Source organism: Sinohyriopsis cumingii, chromosome 4 (assembly GCF_028554795.1).
Source record: "Sinohyriopsis cumingii isolate HCF-2022 chromosome 4, ASM2855479v2, whole genome shotgun sequence".
Taxonomy (NCBI): domain Eukaryota; kingdom Metazoa; phylum Mollusca; class Bivalvia; order Unionida; family Unionidae; genus Sinohyriopsis; species Sinohyriopsis cumingii.
Window position 1 is genome coordinate 67,479,813 of NC_142964.1, and position 20,505 is coordinate 67,500,317.

Genomic DNA, 20,505 nt, shown 5'->3' on the forward strand with positions numbered 1-20,505 from the left:
TGGGGTAAGGAAGAAGGCTATCAGTTTTGGAGATAAAATTTCAAAGGTCAAGGACACTGACTTAAAAGAAAAGGAAGTATGTTGATTTTGGGATAAAAGGTCTAGGTAACTGAAAGAAGAAATATGGCTTCTGCACAGTATCTTGAGTTCTGCATCACACAACAAGCCAGAACTTTCGGAATGGCTTGTACATGTGGTAAGGAAAATGCCCGTTATTTTGGGGGTCAAATAATTGAATGTCATTTGTCTCTGTGGCTGAAAAAAGAAAACTTAAATCTATGGGTAATTGACACATTAAATATTGAAGAGAGCTATTTCTTTTGCAAATAACTTTTATTCTTGAGTTAGTAGATTCCATGAGTTTAGAAGCCAGATGTTATGGTCTTGGTAAGGCTGGTTTATACAGTAGCTTCATTTCTAGACTGCATACTTTGACCAAAAGTCTAGGTCACTGAGGCTCAATCCAGACTATAGCAAACATTCCACTGATAGCAGTCAAGATAAAACATTTCGCTATTTAGATTATCATATAAGGCAATACAAAGCAGCTATGGAAAATTATTTAAGCCTTACATTCCTTCTTGGTGTGGATAATGGTTAAGTATTGTGATTCCATATTTTAAAGTGAGCATTTTCATGCCTTGTCTACCAAAACTGTCAGGTGTGAGATCATTCCAAAACCATCACACGTACAATGAACCTGTAAGATGGCTTTGTTAATATTCCTTTTATACCTCAGCCCTGTCATTTTTAAGGTCTTTAATGCTTGATTGCCACCATTTTAGTTTTGGGATTATCCAGCTTATGGCCTCGTGTTTTAGTAGACATAAGGAAATATTTCTCAGGCAAATGGAAACATTGTATTAAAACAGATGGCAAGGCCAACAATGACAAAGCAAAATGTTTCCACTAATTTAATCTCCATATAGTTACAAGAAAATGTTGATATTCTTATTATTTTATGTTTTTGTGATGCAGAAAATGTGCATGGAATTATTTCCTGTTCTGTGCCAAGGCAGTTTGTACTATAGATGAATAAACAATGTTATATAGCAGTAATTATTTTAATTTTATGGCATCCTGTTGTTTGCATAAATGTAAAATGTTGGCATAGTTTATTTATACGAGAGAGAGAGAGAGATGGAAAGAGAGAGAGGGGGTGGTGGTGGTTAAGTATGGAAAGATGTCTGATATATATTTCCTTAATGAAGAAAGAAAGTAGTTCCAACTTTTATTGCCAGTGTTGATATAAATTGTCTGTCAGGATCTAATGAAATATGTAATAGAATTGACAACAGCAATGGTGGCCATAACATTTTGGTTTTAGTCTGCTTTTTTTAAAGTCATATACTATATACTGTACACTATTGGTGGTTTGCAGGAGAGACATAATATTTACAGAATGCTTGTCCTATGCTTCATAATACTAATAGTTTAATATAAAAAAGTCACATCATAATGCTTTCTCTTGCAGATAAGTTTGATTTTCGAATCCACTTCTTTGGCACAGGCCAAACAAAGGGCCAGAGGATTAAATGGGCTTCCAAAGACTTCCTCAACATTGACTACATAATTCTCAACAGCACAGGACACCAGTTCATAATGGATACTGATGATGATGATGCTCTTAAGAACTTGTGCATTGGACTTTGTGTGAAATTCCTGGTTAGGTGGTGCAATGAACCACTGCCATGGAAACGGAGTGGTGGCAAGAGCATGGCTGAGGTTCAGAAACAAGTCCGAGCTAAGTCTAGTCAGTATGCATCAAGATGCACGACACAGTCTCCATACATCAGTGCCTCGATTGACTCTCAAAGAGTAGAAGACCATATCAAGAATTTTGCCTCATTTTTGGAGTCACATGATCTCCAACTTTTTGGTGATGTGGAAGAGGCAATATGTGATGAACTGGATGAGAACACTAAAGAGAATGAAAAGCCTGCTTTGAGTCGATCACCAAGTGGCAGTAGCTATGGTGACTGTGAACTTAGAAAAATGAGAGGAGATGTGGCCAATTATGGGGATGATGATGAGGAGGATGATAATGGGGATGATGATGATGATGGGGACAATAATACAGAAGATTCCAAGCCTCTTAAATATGATAACATTGACTGGGATGATCTGACCTCAGGTTTCGTGGATGCATACTCAGAATTTACTGGAGCACCATCTTGGATAGAGTCTGTATTGTAAAACTGAGGTCAGAGGTGAAGATGTGTGTGTGTGTGTGTGTATATATATATATAAACACACATGTACACACATACACACTCATATGTGCAGTATATTGGTTATTTGTCCATGCCTGTGTATTTATCACAGATGTATACCTGATTACACAGTGCAATAGTGTATATATATAGTACGTTACCTTTATATAGTATTTTATTGTTTGATTATGAGTTGTATTTGTTTGAATTACTGTCATCATTATAGAGTGGTACAAATTGAATTGAAATACACAGATAATACACAGACTGGGTTACATTATTGTAAATGCTTCATTTCTGTTTAGTTTTGTACATACAGCCATTTTGTCCTCCCTCTAAAATAGATACTGAACTAATTTCAGCAACACATTTACAACAAGTTAAAGGTTGGATGGACAGGACACTTCAGTGTAAAGGAAGGAATGTAAATATCTTTTATGACTGCAAGGCATACAACTAATGACATGTATGTAAATATAGATATACAAACTATAAGTGACTAAACCTACATTGACTAGGTTAAGGTTTTACAGACAATATAGAAAAGGTGTTCAGAGATCATGCTTACAGTTTATAATCATTTGTAAATGTCACATATTTAACAGACATCAGCTGCTTCTGCAAATTTAAAGTTTTATAATTTTGTAAATTTTTAAATGCAAATTTCATGTTACAGTTCATTATAAAGCTGCCTGCTGATTACTACTACAATCTATACTCTTACCCATGTCTTGCATTTCCCATGAAAATGATCAGACATTTATCACAATTCTGCTTAAAATATACATGTCAGTTTATTGCAGATTGTATTTTCTTGTCCAAAACTATTTGCTACCAATATAAATGTTTTTTTCTTCTTTTTCTTATTATTATTATTACAATATGTTTATTCAGTTTTGATTTAAATTTCCATGATTTTAATCATGAACTGCTTGCAGAATATACAAAAAATGTGATGGTTTGTCTGTTATGTATTATGTCTAAATAAAATAAATGCAACTTATAGTGAATTGTGGTAGAAAGTATTGAGAAATCTGTGTAGAGATTTTGTGCAATACTTTGATTTAATGCTGACAGTATAATATGAATGCAGTGTAGTTTGAAAATAGTTCTTTGTCCAGATCCCATAAGGAGATTGATTGGTAATAGATTGACTGGTAATAGATAAGGATTTTCTTTTCATTTGTAATTTGCTTGCTTAGGAAAACGTTGAAGCCTCTCAGAACAAAAACCTCAGGAAACCAAACTGAAATTTGGAAATGATCATGTTTTTGACCTTAGATTTTTCTATCTTTAATTTCAGTAAACTTGAATCCATTTGACCTAAACTCCTGTACTCCTAGAAGTGAAAACTACTTCTGCCTCAAATGTCAAATTTTGACAAATATGAACCACATAAAACTGAAACTTGATTAGAATATGTGGAGAGCAAGTGGTATTATTTTATGCCTTCAGTAACGTGGGACATATTATATCATGATGTCTGTGAGACTGTTACCTATTTTTTTTTTGTATTCAGTAACTCAAGTTATCCTCCATCATCAGTTATCAAACTTTATAAATGTCTTGCACTTGTAAGGAAGAAGCTTATTGATTTTGGGCCCAGAAGATGAGAGGTCAAGGTCACAGTGACGGAATGAATGAAAATGGTGTCCTCATATTAAATTGAATTGTCTGCCATACACAGGTACCAAATGTTTTGGAAAGCTTGCCTACAGGGTAAAGAAGAACTTTATTGATGATGGGTCAGAGGTCAGGGTCACTTTCTACAAAGAGAACAATGGTTGCTGCACAATAACTCAAATTCTCCATCATCAGTTTTAGATAAGAAAATAACCCTATTGTTCTTGGAGTCGAGAGATCAAAAGTCAAAGGTCACAGTAACTGAAAGACAAAACATTGTTTCTGCACGATAACATTAGTTCTACATCACACACATAGACTAGGCTTGGTTTGTTTGCACTTGGTTCTCCACTTGTGAAATTTAGTGTGTCAAGAGCCAAACTTTTAAGTGTAATTAGAAAAATATAGAATGAAATACTTCCATATCTTTTATATGTGACGGCAAGAAATTAAGCATTTGATAAGTGGGTTCCTATATTCATTATGTCTCAGATGTATGTAATGTGACATCATTCAAGCATTTATTCAATAATGTGAGCAATTTATATTTATTCATGTATATAATGAGAAACATGCTGCATGTTTGTTGTGAGCATCATTTCTGTCATGCCTGCCTTGGTGGAATCTTGACATGGCCATCACTTTGAATTCCATGTGTGTGTAAACCCATCAGTCTGTATGGTCATCCATATATCTGTCCATATCTTGGGTTAACCTCAGTGGTAAAGCTTTTTTATGTAGTAATTTTCCCAAGTGGAGTTGGTCACAGTTATGTTACTTGCTTATGTAGATATATCTTGCTGTATATAACACCAATCTACCAAAAAAAAAAAAAAACTGTGGCAGGATTGACATGTATACTATGGCCAGCTTCTTGTTAATAGCCATAGCAGTTGTTTTGTTTGTCTGTTTAATGGGTATCAGGATCAACAATAAATATGAGCATCTTGTATTTTTTTTTTGCATTATGCTTTTGATAAATACTAAATTCAGAACTTTTTGAATGAAGATATAGTATTTACTGATTACTTTGTGCAAGAGTAAGAGAGAGAGACAGAGAGAGAGGTGGTGAGTGCCTATACTTGAGAATTACTCATTTGTAAATTAGAGACTTGTCCCAAGGTATCTTTAATGACTATGCAGAGCTTGCCTGGCAGTATTACATACAGTATTGGTCTGGACATTATGAAGTTATTTTCAAAATATAGAAATGATGTTGACAAATTTGTTGTTAAATACATTGTGATTGGCTTTATAAAATATCATGTACAGACTGAAGCACTAGAGTGCTATGACCTTCAAGCCTTCAGAATCCATTGAAATTGGCTGGATAAAATATGCTCAGACTGAAGCACAAGAGTTTTGTGACCTTCAAGCCTTCAGAATCCATTGTGATTGGCTGGATAAAATATCATGCTCAGACTGAAGCACAAGAGTTTTATGACCTCCAGACCTTCAGGATCCGTTGTGATTGGCTGAATAAAATATCATGCACATACTGAAGCACAAGAGTTTTGTGACCTCCAGGCCTTCAGGATCCATTGTGATTGGCTGAATAAAGTATCATGCACATACTGAAGCACAAGAGTTTTGTGACCTCCAGGCCTTCAGGATCTGTTGTGATTTCCTGAATAAAATATCATGCTCAGACTGAAGCACTAGAGTTTTATGACCTCCAGGCCTTCAGGATCCATTGTGATTGGCTGAATAAAATATCATGCTCAGACTGAAGCACAAGAGTTTTATGACCTCCAGGCCTTCAGGATCCGTTGTGATTGGCTGAATAAAGTATCATGCACATACTGAAACACAAGGGTTTTATGATGTCCATACCTATAGGATACATTTTCTAAACACAAAATCTAGTTCAGTTCTAATCATAAAATTAAGTATGATACTTGAAGTATATCTCTGTTATTAAAATCAAGCATGTTGGGGAATCCAACTTATGATGGTAATGCTTATTTGATTCCAATCTTAGCTGATTCTCAGTTTTTGAACTGAGAGCTCAAGTTGGAGTCTTCAGCTTAAAAGTGTAAAACAAACATATTGGACTTGAAATTGCCACTGCTGTCATTAATACTTCTTGATGTTCTTGTGCAACTACACAAATGACATTTATGGGGCCAGTTTATGATTTGTTGTTAGTATCCTACACAGTCATTAATTCAGTGATCTATAAAGAGTGAAACCTTCAGAAGCATCAGTATTTTTCAGTAGAATAGAATGCTTAAAGAAAAATTTTCCTGGGTTAGATCATCATTTGGATTTAAATACAATGCAGCTTTTCTTCAAAAGCCAGCTACTAGAGACATTATTTATCGATGATTTTTGCATTTAATGGTGTCAGCACAATAATAGTGATATGGTACCATATATTTTTTTTCTTGTACAGGTTAATAATATTCACCCCACTTTGTGAATATTTGTACAAGTTTAAAACAATTTAGAATAAGCCATGTATCAAGTAGTAGTAGCCCAAGGAGCAACCTTAATTCAAGAGGGGCCACCTTAATTCAAGATGTGGTAGCCCAAGCCTTTATTCCTGACTTGGAGCATAAGAGTACTAGTGTTGGCATTTAATATATCCTTTATTATTATTAAAGTTTAAATTTGCAGCATGTATTGTTACAGTGTACATTTGCATAGAATCTACTGGATTTACTGTGTTTATAATAATATGAATAAGCACATTATTTTTTTTATTAATTGAAGAAATCTTTCTAATGAAATTAATCTTTTATAATAAATTGCAAAATATTTTTGTATGACTCACCATCAACTGATTTTCACCAAATACTACAGCTGGATGAACAGATTTAATGTATTTCAAATGTAATTGTATTGATTGAAATTGACACAGTTAAATAAATGATGGTGCTTTGATGTTGGCATTGTCTTCATATTTACTATTATCACCATGCTGTCTGTAATTTTTTTGTAGACTCACAACTTAATGATGTCCAACAATTAGAGTGTAGAAAAAAAACTGAAGACAAAAAGTTGTCATATGGTGTCATAGGCTTTTGTAATTACCTCCCTTAAATCACTTACCATCATGCTCTTATAAGTAGTGAAAGCAGAGAGATAATCCAAGAAAAGTTTGTCCCGGTCCTGGTTTCACTAAAATTCTCAGTTTCTCCTCAGATAGAGATTTTACATTATTATTCCTCTAATGTTTGAGACAATATCAGTATTTTTTAGAGGTAGAGAGGGTGGAAAGGTTGCAAAATCATGTTTTAGTTAAAAAATATAATTCATGAAAAAAATTATATTCATGGAAAGCTTCCTCAAAGATAAGGCAAGAAACATTTTGGGAAAATTCAAGATTTTATGACAGTATTGAATCCCTGATGCCTGCTGAATATTCTGTGAGAATCTTTTGTGCTAACCAAACAGTAAGAAGCATATTCAAAAATTTCATTTTGAGATAGAAATTGTGAGTTGTTTTGTGAAACTTGCCAGATTCCGGTGTTTTGAATAGCTAGCTTCATCATTAAATGTTTCATGAATTTTCTCATCAAGAAAAATTAAGTGCAGCCCAGATTTTGGATATGTCTCAGATCTTGGACATGTCAATAAAAATTCTTTCTATCACTTACCCCAGTTTATGTAGCCAAAATAATATGATACATCAAAAAAAAAATCATTGTTTCAAATAAAAAGATATGGACAGCTAACCCCTAGGATCAGATACCATTTTTGTTTTGTTCCAGGGGAGGTAAATCTTACTGGAACTGAATACTATTTGTGTAGCAAAAACTTAAAGCAATCATTACACTACACTTTTATTGCAGCTTATTATAGCCCCTAGCTCTGGTTTTTCCTTGAGATTTTCCAACCAATGAAGAATGTTGCTTGCATTCAGCAGAAAACAGTTTAAGAATCCTAAAAAAGTTTCTTGAAGGCCATTCATGTATTATGTGTAATTGATTTTCCAGCTTGATGGACCTCTTGCATCCTGTAATATAGTATGAAGTACAGTTCTTAACTAATTAATCAAGTAATGCTTTTTCTCAAAGGTTTTATTTTTAAAAAATGCACATTTACTCAGAGATATTGATTAAGTTGTTGTAACCAGAGTTAAGCTTATAAAACCTGAGAATTGATTAAAAGTATGTTTATCAGAATGTCTTCACAGACTTGTAAAAAAGCATCTTTTAGTCAGTTATATATAAAGTATACAATTGTACTACATGCCTCTTCAAGCACTTTTTTCATGACCTTGCCAGTGTTTCAGGTTAAATGTTTTTCTGTAATGTTCAAATAATAGTGTACATTCCATTTTAATTTATTTTTGACTTTGTAGCTTTTTTGAAGATATTGACAATTATTTTCATGATCATATTGCTTAATAGTAAATTTTGATGTACCTCATTTTCCCATATATTTGACTTAACCCAGTGAGGACTAGAAACAAAAAAAATGTTTCCTCTACAAGAATTAAATCAGCCTGATCTAGACACTGCATAAAATTTCAACCTTCTGGTCCTATTTTTGATTTGCAAAATTTATGACATTATTTTGCAAAAGAAAGTTGTCAATTTTTGGTGGGATCATGAACATTTTGTGAAGGATCGTTCCACTTTGATTTGCTAGAAATGAGCTGAATATATTTATCGCAAGACACTTTAATAAAGACCAAACATATTTGTAGTTATGGTTTTAACTCATACCTACCTTATCAATAAGAGTTCTATGTACATGCATTTTAGTGTTATTTCCATGTTAGCTTTTAAATATTTTTATTGCCATTAACTTTTTTAACATTTAAATTCAACAGAGTTTCATTTCAAAGCCTTTTTCCTACTTTGCCATTGTTAATGTTGGCACAGTCTAAAATGTTACAATTTAACTGCTTCAGACTTTTATAAGAAATATTGTTCACATGATACTTGTCAAAAATAGTGAAATAAAATTGAGGTTTAAAGTTTAGTCTTTATTGCTTTCTTTAACGAAAATGTGTGTCATGTTATCAGGTAAATGAAACAATTATCAAACTAAACAAGACCAGTGAAATACTGTAAATATTTTGTATGGTATCAGTTTTCATGGATTCCTTGCTTGCTACAAAACTCAAATTTATAGTCCCAACAAAGAATGATTCCACCATAAAAATGATAGTTCCCAAATACCACTCCATTATTTAGGAATCAATAAAGTTATAATGATTTTGCAAAACCACAAAAGTAAATGAAATTACAGTGTGTTTTTTTAGCATTAAATTATACAGTTTCACCTCACTGAACCTTACACAAAATTAACTTTTTGTATACTTCATTAAAATAAGTAGATTACAGGACAAATTTTGGCATTCCTATTGGTTACCTACAGGGTTTTAATTTTATGACTATGCAATTCCCCATGATTCTCGGATACTGTCCCTGACTTAAGTGTATACACCAGTTCCAGAAGACACTTTTGTCATGTGCCAGTGTAATGTGAAATACTTAATCTATTTGTGCCTTCTTCCTAAGAAACTTTTTCCTACAGTGTTGTATGGTTGGTTATAGTGCTATCCCCCTTGGAGAACAGTTCCACATGGAGAGGCACTAATAGAATAAAACGGTAAAAGTTGATTCAGATTCATGTACGGAATATTTCATGATTAAACTACTGGGGCACGACATGTTCACAATTAACTACATGTGTTTAAGGTTTAGGTTAAGTACATTTGTATCTGTATTTGGTCATTAAGATGGAAACATTCAGAAGTATTTGGTTATAAAAAGAAATGTTTTACCGACAACCATTTATACCCAAATCCGAATTTTTTCCTTCATTTAATGTATGTAACAGTTTTATTTATTCATGTTGTTCTTCACAGTATAAATCAGAAACTACACAAAACACATTTATAAAATTTCTCTTCTAGGAATTTATTGTAACCCCTCTCCTTGTAAGCATTGTCTTGTGCTACAAATTGGTACAATTCTACTCTTCTTCTTTGTGATAGAGGTAAGTGTATAGGTAATGGCATTTCCAAGTGATAGAGGTAAGTGTATAGGTAATGGCATTTCCAAGTGATAGAGGTAAGTGTATAGGTAATGGCATTTCTAAGTGATGGAGGTAAGTGTATAGGTAATGGCATTTCTAAGTGATGGAGGTAAGTATATAGGTAATAGCATATCTAAGTGATAGAGGTAAGTATATAGGTAATGGCATTTCCAAGTGATAGAGGTAAGTATATAGGTAATGGCATTTCTAAGTGATAGAGGTTAAGTATATAGGTAATGGCATTTCCAAGTGATAGAGGTAAGTGTATAGGTAATGGCATTTCTAAGTGAAAGAGGTAAGTATATAGGTAATGGCATTTCCAAGTTTCATGTTTGTGTAGTGAACAAAAATATGTAGAAGTGTGTGCAACTTTATCTCGGATTTCAGTAAAAGAATTTGTCGAGCAATAATGAATGGAAGCATACACATATAAGATTTATATTTATTTTTGTTTATTGTGTTCACAATGTAGTGATTTATATAAATGTAATATAGATTCATACATATTTGGTATTTCAAGAGATCATTTTAATAATTAACCCATATGTACTTCATACTTTGCAAGAGAAACTGGCATTTCACAGGTACCAATATATTTTATATATTCTGGCATCACTGAACATGTTATAGAACTAGATTTTAGTTTGTTACAGGTTAGAATAATATTGCCAATTGCTTGTCAATTCCAATGTACATATATTTGATTCATGCATGTATATTACAGGAAGTTTATTTTTTACAAGATCTTTCAACATGATGTATAAATTTATTTTTATGGTTTGTGTTGTATATTGATTGCTGAAAGTCACTGCTGAATGATTATACTTTTTATAATTTAGTTACATGATGAATACTAACTTGCTCTGATAGTCATCTTTAAGGATTTTTTATGCCCAGTGTCTCAAAACTTCATGCAGTGCAAGTTGCTTTTAGTGTGCATGACTGATTTGAAGGTAAATTAGTAAGGCAAGAATGATGAATCATAACTGATTCATCTGAAATTACCTCCCCTGATCAGTGCTTCAGTTGAAAAACTTAGTACTGAAACAACTTAGTATGGCAAGGTCACATAATCAAAGTCACAACCAGGATAACATATATTTTTATGTTCTTAGATGTAAGTTTGGTTAATGTTTCTAAGTAAATGTTGATAAGTTTCAGTTAAGACTGTGCTCAAAGTACCCAGCATATAACAGGGAATGTGTAGGTATTTTATATACTTGAAGACAAGTTTCAGTTAAGACTGTGCTCAAAGTACCAAGCAAATAACAGGGAAGGTATAGGTATTTTAAGTAATTGTTGATAAGTTTTAATTAAGACTGTGCTCAAAGTATCCGCAAATAACAGCGAATGTGTATGCATTGAAAGTGCTATTATTGATGGCATTGTAGTCAACATTTGTTTAACTGATTGTAACTATACTTTAAATAAAATTGTCAGTGAATGTTTGTAAAACAAAAACAGAAAGGGCATCTATAATAATACCTTAAATACTTCCAGATTCCTGGTACCTACTAAGTACTTTGAGCATAGTCTTAACCAAGCCCTGAGACGAATTTTAAAAAAAATAGTTGTGTCAATGAGGTACAAATGTATGTGTGTGCATTCTTGGTTGTGATGTAGGTTGCTGACCATGAAGTCATTAATATGGAATTACTTGTAGATTTTTTTTCCCCCAACATTAAAAGTTAATTAATTTAAATTCATGCCATTAAGAACCACTCTTTTTATGATTTGGAACAGTTGTCTGGATGAGCCTATAAATCAGAGTATAGGTTTTTTTTTTTTGTTTTTTTTTTTTTGGGGGGGGGTAAAATTAACCAGAAATGATATACATGTACTATATATGAATTGTATTCACTGGTTTTCAGTATCATGTTCAAAGATGGGTATGGTTTAATAACATGTCATCGCCTACCATGGTGTTTGTATCTTTCTGTGATATATGGATAAATTGAAAACTTTGGATGTAGCCTCTAGTTATGCAGTCTTCAATTGTATGTGCCTGTTTATCCCATTTTCTTTTGTTTTCATTAGCAACATTAAAGTTTGGAAAATGAAGGAATTGAATATTGTTGAATTTTTATTAGTTCACCTAGTCATAAGGTCACGTGCTTTAATGGTATGTTCCTGCGTTCATTCTGTGTCATCCATAGTCTGTCCTGTCGGTCAGCTGTTGCATATTATCACTCTGATGTCCATATTTCTGATCAGATTTTGATAAAACTTAATATATTCTTATATACAAATAAGATAATGAAAATTCTGCATCTGATTGGTTGAGCTTGATATTGCCATGGAGACCTCATTTCTGATTGGATTTTCGATCTTGCATGGAATATGCTCATATGATTAAGATCTTGGACAAGTTCAATAATTATTGGCATATTAATGAAGTGATATTACATCTGATTGGCTGTACTTCATACCCCTCTTGCAGCCATACTTCTGATATGACTTTTAAAAAAGAAATAAAGTTTTGGAATATATCCTTATTTCATCAGATCTTCGACAGTTTTGATACAGGTAATGAATGAGATATCCAAACGTATTAATGGGGTAATCTTGCATACGTTTTGATGAACTTCTTATCAGCTGAGATTATTTTTCTGATCCAATTTTAATCAAAGTCTGAAGATCGGTTAATGTCATCAGTATGTTGTATGATTCACACTATGAGCGAGACCCATGCATATTAATGAGGTAATTTTGTATCTAATTAACTGAGATTATTACCACTTTGGATTCCAAATTACATATTTTCCACCTTGGTAAATAAATTGATATCATTATCATATACAGGTTCATTGAATTTCAGTGAATAAGTGAGATTTGCACATATGAATGGAATATCTTGTTTCCGTTTGGCTGAGTTTGTGACCTCTCCAAACACAGATACTGTATTTCTCATCCAATTTTATATATGACATAGAAGATGGTTTATATCAAGATCAAGTTTGACTTTGAATATGAGCAAGGACTATACATAATTATGCCTTCATCTTTAGAAAGAATTTTTATCAGGATATAGTAAAATAGGTAAAGTCAACCGATATAAAGCTTAGGAAATAGTTCACGTTGTGTTCTCACAATACCACATAAGCCTACTTGTGAAAAGATCAACGTTTTGGCAGGAGAGCAATATCGGGTCCACATGGGCCTCTTGTTGATATCCTTATTCACTATTTAACACTGTTTGTTCATGCACATATTTACAATCATCCTGCCTACACAGGTGATGCCTTGAAGTTTATTTATATATTTAGTCTGTCTGCACGAGGAGACAGATATATTCGAATCTTTGTAATGCATTAGACTACAAAGATATGTACTGTTGCAAAGGTGCGTTTACAGAAAGGTTATTATAAATTACAACCTCCAGTTTCAACTGTTAAATACATCCAAGTTTGTGTTGGGAGCAGTGGTAAACGAAAAGCAAGATGTGATGTTACCTATGTCACGACAGAGTAGATGGGATTGAAAACTATATGCCGTGTTCCTTTATATACTTGGATTGATACATATATATTCAGAAAGAGATGTATAATAATCATTATTTATTTGATGCTAAGCCGTGATTTACTTAATTTTACAAGTACACTAAAAGTGAATTTCGAGAAATAATTTCACTGCCGCATTGATAAGAAGATAAGCGTAAAAGTCGAAAATATTCATAGATGTATCCTTGCGGTATCGTGAAATGGCTACTCTGCATTAAAACCGACACCAGATCAAAACCAACAACACGGGAATCCTTTTTTTTTAACGTGCTTTTTTCTTTGAATTGGAAAGGAAAATTAATTAACTATTTGCATTTCTTCGTGAATAATAACAAAACACAATAGAACATAAACGATGAACGTGAACTTCGCGCAGGATTGAATAAGAAATCTCCGACTTCAGTCCGTTACACACAGTGCATCTTGCTAGCCAATACGTTTAAGCATAAAATAAAATTTGCTTGCTATCGAGTGAATAACGAATTTATTTCATCTCGTGGTTGAGAAACTTAAGTATTTTCACCTACTCGATGAAATATATCCGTTATTCACTCGTCGCAAGCAAATCTCTATATATTCAGATAAAGTATTTCGATGTAATAGTATCCTTGTAGTCTTAAAAGTCATTGGTCAGGTCGGATTCGTGGCAAGGTACTGCTCTCTCTCTCTCTCTCTCTCACACACACACACACACACGCTATTACGACTCTATTTTTGAAGCTAAGTAAAAGAAAAGAGCGAAAACAAACAAATTTAGTAAAAATCAACATATACATTATTTCCATAGAATACAAAGTGTAAAGGTAAAATAAACTTTACAGTATTTTGAATTAAATCCCAAATAGTCTTGAAAGTTTAATCACAAGTCCAAAAGTATGGAGTATTCCGAATAAATTCCAATGATGTTCCGAATTCCAGTCTGGATTGTGATGATGTACCAATAGTCTGGAATAGTGTTGCTGTGCTAACAGTCTTGATTTATCACAATGATATAATCCAAAATGTATCTTAATCGATTCACAATTATTCCAAAATAATGATTTAGTCCGAAAATAAAAGAGCTCTCTGTAATTCAATGGACAATTTAAATAAATCCTCTCAAATTAAAATTGAACACAACTAATAGACTAATTCCACTTTAGATATTAATCGCTCCGGTGGCCTAAGTGGCTAGAAAGTCCGCTTCGGCTGCAGGAGGTCGCGGGTTCGAACCCGGATGAGTCTTTCCAAAAACTTATAACAGTGGTACTACCATTTGCTTCGCTTGGCACTAAGCATTAAGAGGTCAGTGTTAGGACTTGTCGGCATGGTGTCAGGATAATGTGACTGGGTGTGACATGATGTCACATGTCTGCAGCATGATGCCCTACTGCTAGACATGACTATTAACTGTCACACTGCAGACATTGTACCAATATGACTCAAGCTGTAAAGGTTTCAAATTAAGATGACCATGATGGGGGTCGAAAGTTCATTTCTATAACATTCTAAGTTGTCATCAAGATCAGGTTAATTACTAAAGGTTTAGTAAAGAACATGGCAAACACCAGGACCTCCCGAGGGGAAAACCAATGTCCTAAACTAAAATCCAAGTAAACATGCTTGCCTTCAAATAATAATAATAATAATAATAATAATAATAATGATGATGATGATGATGATGATGATGATGATGATAAAATATAATCTCAATTCATATGCAAAAAAATTCTATGTAATATGTTGTTCACAAAAAATATATTAGGTAGATCCAAACTCCTCTCATTATGCACTAAGGCCAGTCACCTTATCATTTGTTATTATTATTATTATTATTATTATTATTATTATTATTATCATCAATAATTTAAAGAAATTTGAATGGCTCAAAGCTATGGATCACTCGTAGAAATGTAGAAATGTGCTATAATCTTTTTAAAAAATCTGTTAAGCACAGTAGTTAAATTCATTGAAGGCTATGCCATAAAAACAGTACTAATTGTACAGTAAGTAGTAGGTGACTGAGAAACATCAACTATGTCACTACTTCAGTTAAAGTCGTATGAGACAAAGTAGTAAGTCCTGCTATTGGAAATTGGTTAATGCACAATAAATTTAAATCGTAAACAACATGGTAAAATTAAAACGTGTATTTAGCGAGTAGCTTGAAATTGAGGATCATTTGCATATTTTTATGTGAAGAACAAAATAGATGACTTCATATCTGTATGCTATTGAGGAGGCGTTTTAACGTACAGGTATATAAGTCAGCACCAAAAGACTAAAGTACACAGAAAATATGAGATCGATAGTTATGACGACATTTAAAGTGAACTAGACAAAATGAGGGAAAATACAAACAGGATAACTGTAACAAGAAAATTCAAAAATGAGAGTAAATGTGATTTATGATTTAGTTTATTCTTTGAAATTTTGTGACAGATAATTGATTTAAACAACTGGCTAGCAGTACACCATATCATTGTTAACCAAGGCATTCCACAAATATTTAAAGGGAGGAAAATCAATTGCACTGTTGAAGATCATATTACATTCAAGCTCCTAATATGACAAATATGTTCTCTAAAACATTCTGAAGAACCTGAAATGTATCTCAAATGGTACCGAGAGATAGAAATTTTTATGGATCGACCTGTTTCATTCTTCAAGATAACAATGTCTGAAGGAACATCTAGATTGAATCAAAGAACTGGAGTTTTATGTGGTATGCATTTTAGGTGCTCGGGTTAAAATCAAAAGAAAGAGTTATTTAAGAAATTAATTTCGAGCGAGCAAGCTTGTGACTCAGATGGAAACATCACAACTAAGATTTGATAAATATATTTCAAATTCAAGAGTTAGAATTGAGTACAATATTTGTTTTATTGCCGAGTGATATGGTGATGAAAACGGGTAGTATTGTTGGTTACAACAACTTGAAAATGTCACCCTATAACTTTAAATTGACACTGAACACTAATATAAATACTGATATGATAAATACCGACATCGTAAAACACTATCAACAAAACCGACATGGTAAAACACTCGTAAATGTACCAACATGGTAAAGCATTATTATAAATACCGACATAGTTAAACAGTGCTATACATACAGACATGGTAAAACACTGCTATAAATACCGACATGGTAAAACAGTGATATAAATACATACATGGTAAAACACTCTCAACAATACCGACATGTTAAAACAGTGCTAAAATACAGACATGGTAAAACACTGCTATAAATACCGACATGGTAAAACAGTGCTTTAAATACCGACATGGTAAAACACTGCTATAAATACCGACATGGTAAAACTGCTATAAATACCGACATGGTAAAACACTCACAACAATACCGACATGGTAAAACAGTGCTAAAAATACAGACATGGTACAACACTGCTATAAATACAGACATGGTATAATAGAACTATAAATTTGACATGGTAAAACGCTGCTATAAATATCGACATGGTAAAGCACTGTTACAAATACCGACATGGTAAAACACTCCAAAACGTACCGACATGGTAAAACACCATTATAACTACCAGCATGGTAAAACACTGTTATAAATACCGACATGATAAAACAGTGCTATAAATACCTACATGGTAAAACAATGTCAACAATACCGACATAGTAAAATAGTACTGAAAATACAGACACGGTAAAATACTGCCATGAATACCGACATGGTAAAATAGCACTATACATACCGACATGGTAAAACACTGCTATAAAGACCGGCATGGTAAAACACTCTCAGCAATACCGGCATGGTAAAACACTCTCAACAATGCCGACATAGTAAAACAGCGCTATAAATACCGACGTGGTAAAACTGCTATAAATATCGACACTATAAAGTATAATTTCAGCAGCATTTACATGGTCAGTAACAACTGGTCGAAAGATAAACAACGAAGTAAAAGAATAAAAGATGTTGAAGAATTATGTAGACAAGATAGACGAAAGTGATAGCCTTACAATCGTGACTGCATGTTATTTACATGACAGATAACGAAACAGTCATTCATTTTAATCTTAACGGTTGCCCATGCTGAAATATATTATTTTCATCCTTTTTAATTCCTTGTCAGCACTTCTGATATGGCAAACAGAAGGATTATTAATGCTATAACGGACAAAACATCATGGTCAGCCAAGAAAGAAAAAAAAAAGCTGACCAACTCTTTTAAAAAATTAGCTTCATACACTGTCATTCGTGTTAAGCAATTCTGCTAATGATTTTTTTTCTTCGTATAGCTCGAACACGTAGTTGGCAAAAATCTGCATTCATTGTTTAACTTTCTTCACGAATGATTATGTGTAACCTTTTCACCACCACCTCCACCAGCATTTGTTCCTCTACCACCGCCATTACAGTTGACTAATACACTGACATGCTAACACGTCCAGACAAGGCTTACAGGACAAAAATCATGCCATCGTGACACCTGGAAACAATGTAATGGTGTTCGATCGATTGTTTGGAACATCAAAGACAATATTAAAAGAAAGTTTTAAACACCGGAGATTGGGTCCGCATTGGAAGAACAAAACATGAATTTAACAAATGTTATTTATCTAACTGAACGACAGAGTTGTTCCGTATCCCTTTACAAGCGTGTGGATATGGTCCCTTCTGTCTTTCTGTCTTTGCATTGGATGATGTGAACGAAGAAGTGTTAAAAGGAACTTTTAACTTGCATGAGCTACAACGAGTGACTAGGAAAGAAGACACGTACAAATCGAAAGCATTCTCGATGGAAAAACACGTAAAGGGAAAAAAAAATAGCAATGTCCATTGTGACTAACATCACGAACGTAAAAATACAAACTCACAAGAGGATAGTGGATTCTCGCTTGTAGCAGGTTTACCAGTATCCTATGTGAAAAAAAATCCACTGGTCATTACTTTTCTTCACCAACTTATGGAAAAAGCACTCTCGATGGAAAAACACGTATAGGGGAAAAAAAATAGCAATGTTCATTGTGACTAACATCATGAACGTAAAAATACAAACTCACAAGAGGATAGTGGATTCTCGCTTGTAGCAGATTTACCAGTATCCTATGTGAAACAAAATCCACTGGTCATTACTTCTCTTCACCAACTTATGGAAACTCATCAAACATGAAGCGGAACGCGCTGATTGAGGGTATTATCATGAAAACTTTCGACAGTTAGTCGAACCAGGTGAAACTCAATGGGGGAACCACTATTTCGAATTATATATGAAAGCTTTTCACTCGTCTGTTGGAAATTTAGACACAACATTCCCAAACACCTGGCAGATATAAAGTATCCGAAAGAAGCCCGTTTTCATCACCATAAGGGTGGTTGCTGCTCTGTTAGATTTTCTTGCAAGTTTCGGCATAAGTGCTTTTCATTATCGGGGAGGGGGTGGGGACTCACTAATCCGCTGCCCAAGCTAGGTGCGCAGCCATTTAAGGTGATACCATAATACTGGCAGCAACCGTAGCGACCTTGCAGCCTTCTTTCTCGTTTCTAATGATTCAAGCAACCCCAAACCATAGACACAAACAAAAAGCCAGTACAACGGGCTGAGTATTTACCTACCCTAGTCAAATTTGACCATTGGCAATAATGTCTAAAGGAATTTTATTCTACCACAAAAATACATCTTTCTAGGTTTTCAAAAGGTTTTCGGTGTAAGATACAGAAGGAATTGGCAGCGGGTCGCTTTACAAGGCCTTTCCGTGCAAAATCATTCCGTAATTTAAACATTTCACCATTAGGTGTAATCGAAAAGAAAATATCTTTGTCATTTAGAATGATTCAACTCTCCTACAAATGGGGTAGTTCAGTTAACGATTGAATTCAGACTCAACAATCAGCAGTAACTTAAGAACGTATCGATAATTCCATTACATTTATAAAGCAGTTGGGTAGTGGGTTCTGTATAGGCAAAAGCAGACATACCAAAAGCATTTCACATTCTTCAAGTTTACCTCTGGCAATATTATATTTCTGGGTTTTGTTTGTGGCTAAACATGTACTATTTTGATAAATGCTTACGCATGGTCTGTAGGTCCAGTTGTAGGATATTTAAGATCTCTAGCAATTCTCTTCCATGGATAGCAAACACCAATTTATCAAAAACACATATGAAACATCATTTTGACGATTTTTCGATACTAGATGCAACTCATGTCCAATGCTAAAATGTCATGTCATGACCAATGCTGAAACGTCATGTCATGCCCGATGCTATAACGTTTGCTCCATCAACAACCTTGATTTACCTCATATACGAACTGGATTCGGTGCGAATGGAGTTCCGCCTTCTCACTGACAAACTAGAACAATGTATTACACTTATACGATCATACTTAGCGAGTTGCAACCCATCATAGATTTTACACTTATACGATCACACTTAGCGAGTTACAACCCATCATAGATACTCTTAATGTTAGGCCAGGCATGTTGAGACCCCATTACCACATTAGATTAACAAAAGGATTTAAGGGGTTGGCTAGCCTTTTTAAAACCATCTTAACGGGAGATCAATGTTCTCGCCTGATCGTTGGATGACTTCCGTCTCATTAGACTTGTATTCAGATATCTCTGGCTATGAGGGATACGACTGTGCGGTCCTAGTTACTCATTATTTTGACGGATGTTTGGGACCAGACATAGGTATATCAAAATATTACACTTCTAGAACTATATCCCGTTGTTCTGGCAGTTGAAGTCTGTTGAGAACACTTGACCAATATATGCGTCTAATTCCATAGCAACAACCAAGTCTTAGTTGAAAACCAAGCAATCAATATCATGCACTTCCTTCGGAAATTTCTACTCTTTTGCATTACATTAAATATCTTGTTCACTCCGAAACATGTATCTGGTTGAACTCGGTGATGACCTTTCTCGCCAGCAGGTTTCCAGCTTTCACGACCTAGCCCCCTGTGCAGACTAACATCCACATCACATTCCTCTCCTTCCAATCTTGACCAGCTATTTGGTTCAAATCATGCTAAACCCATCATTACAAAGCACTTATAAGCGGGCTTTGACACTATAAAAGGACTCCAAGTTTATATACCTCGGCCGAATTCTCTTTTCCAGTTTCAATAACCCATCTGGCCCTTTTCAAAGCGCACGTAATCAGCAAAAAAGACATGTTAGCGTGGTGTGGAGAATCAAATAG

At 33.9% G+C, this 20,505-nt stretch overlaps 1 protein-coding gene across 8 annotated transcripts in view; it reads left to right on the top strand.

The window, feature by feature from the left end:
• LOC149801378 (uncharacterized) overlaps window positions 1-11,894 on the top strand; it is a 106,936-nt gene extending 95,042 nt beyond the window's left edge. For 6 of the 8 annotated variants that reach the window (XM_089955448.1, XM_089955449.1, XM_089955445.1 and 3 more), the window contains exon 5: window positions 1,475-11,894. In XM_089955448.1, the coding sequence (XP_089811574.1) occupies window positions 1,475-2,196 (722 nt within the window). In that variant the 3' untranslated portion in view covers window positions 2,197-11,894. The remainder of the gene's footprint in view (window positions 1-1,474) is intronic. The other 2 variants (XR_016420635.1, XR_016420634.1) reach the window with 2 other exon arrangements.
• The last annotated feature ends 8,611 nt before the right edge of the window (window positions 11,895-20,505 follow it).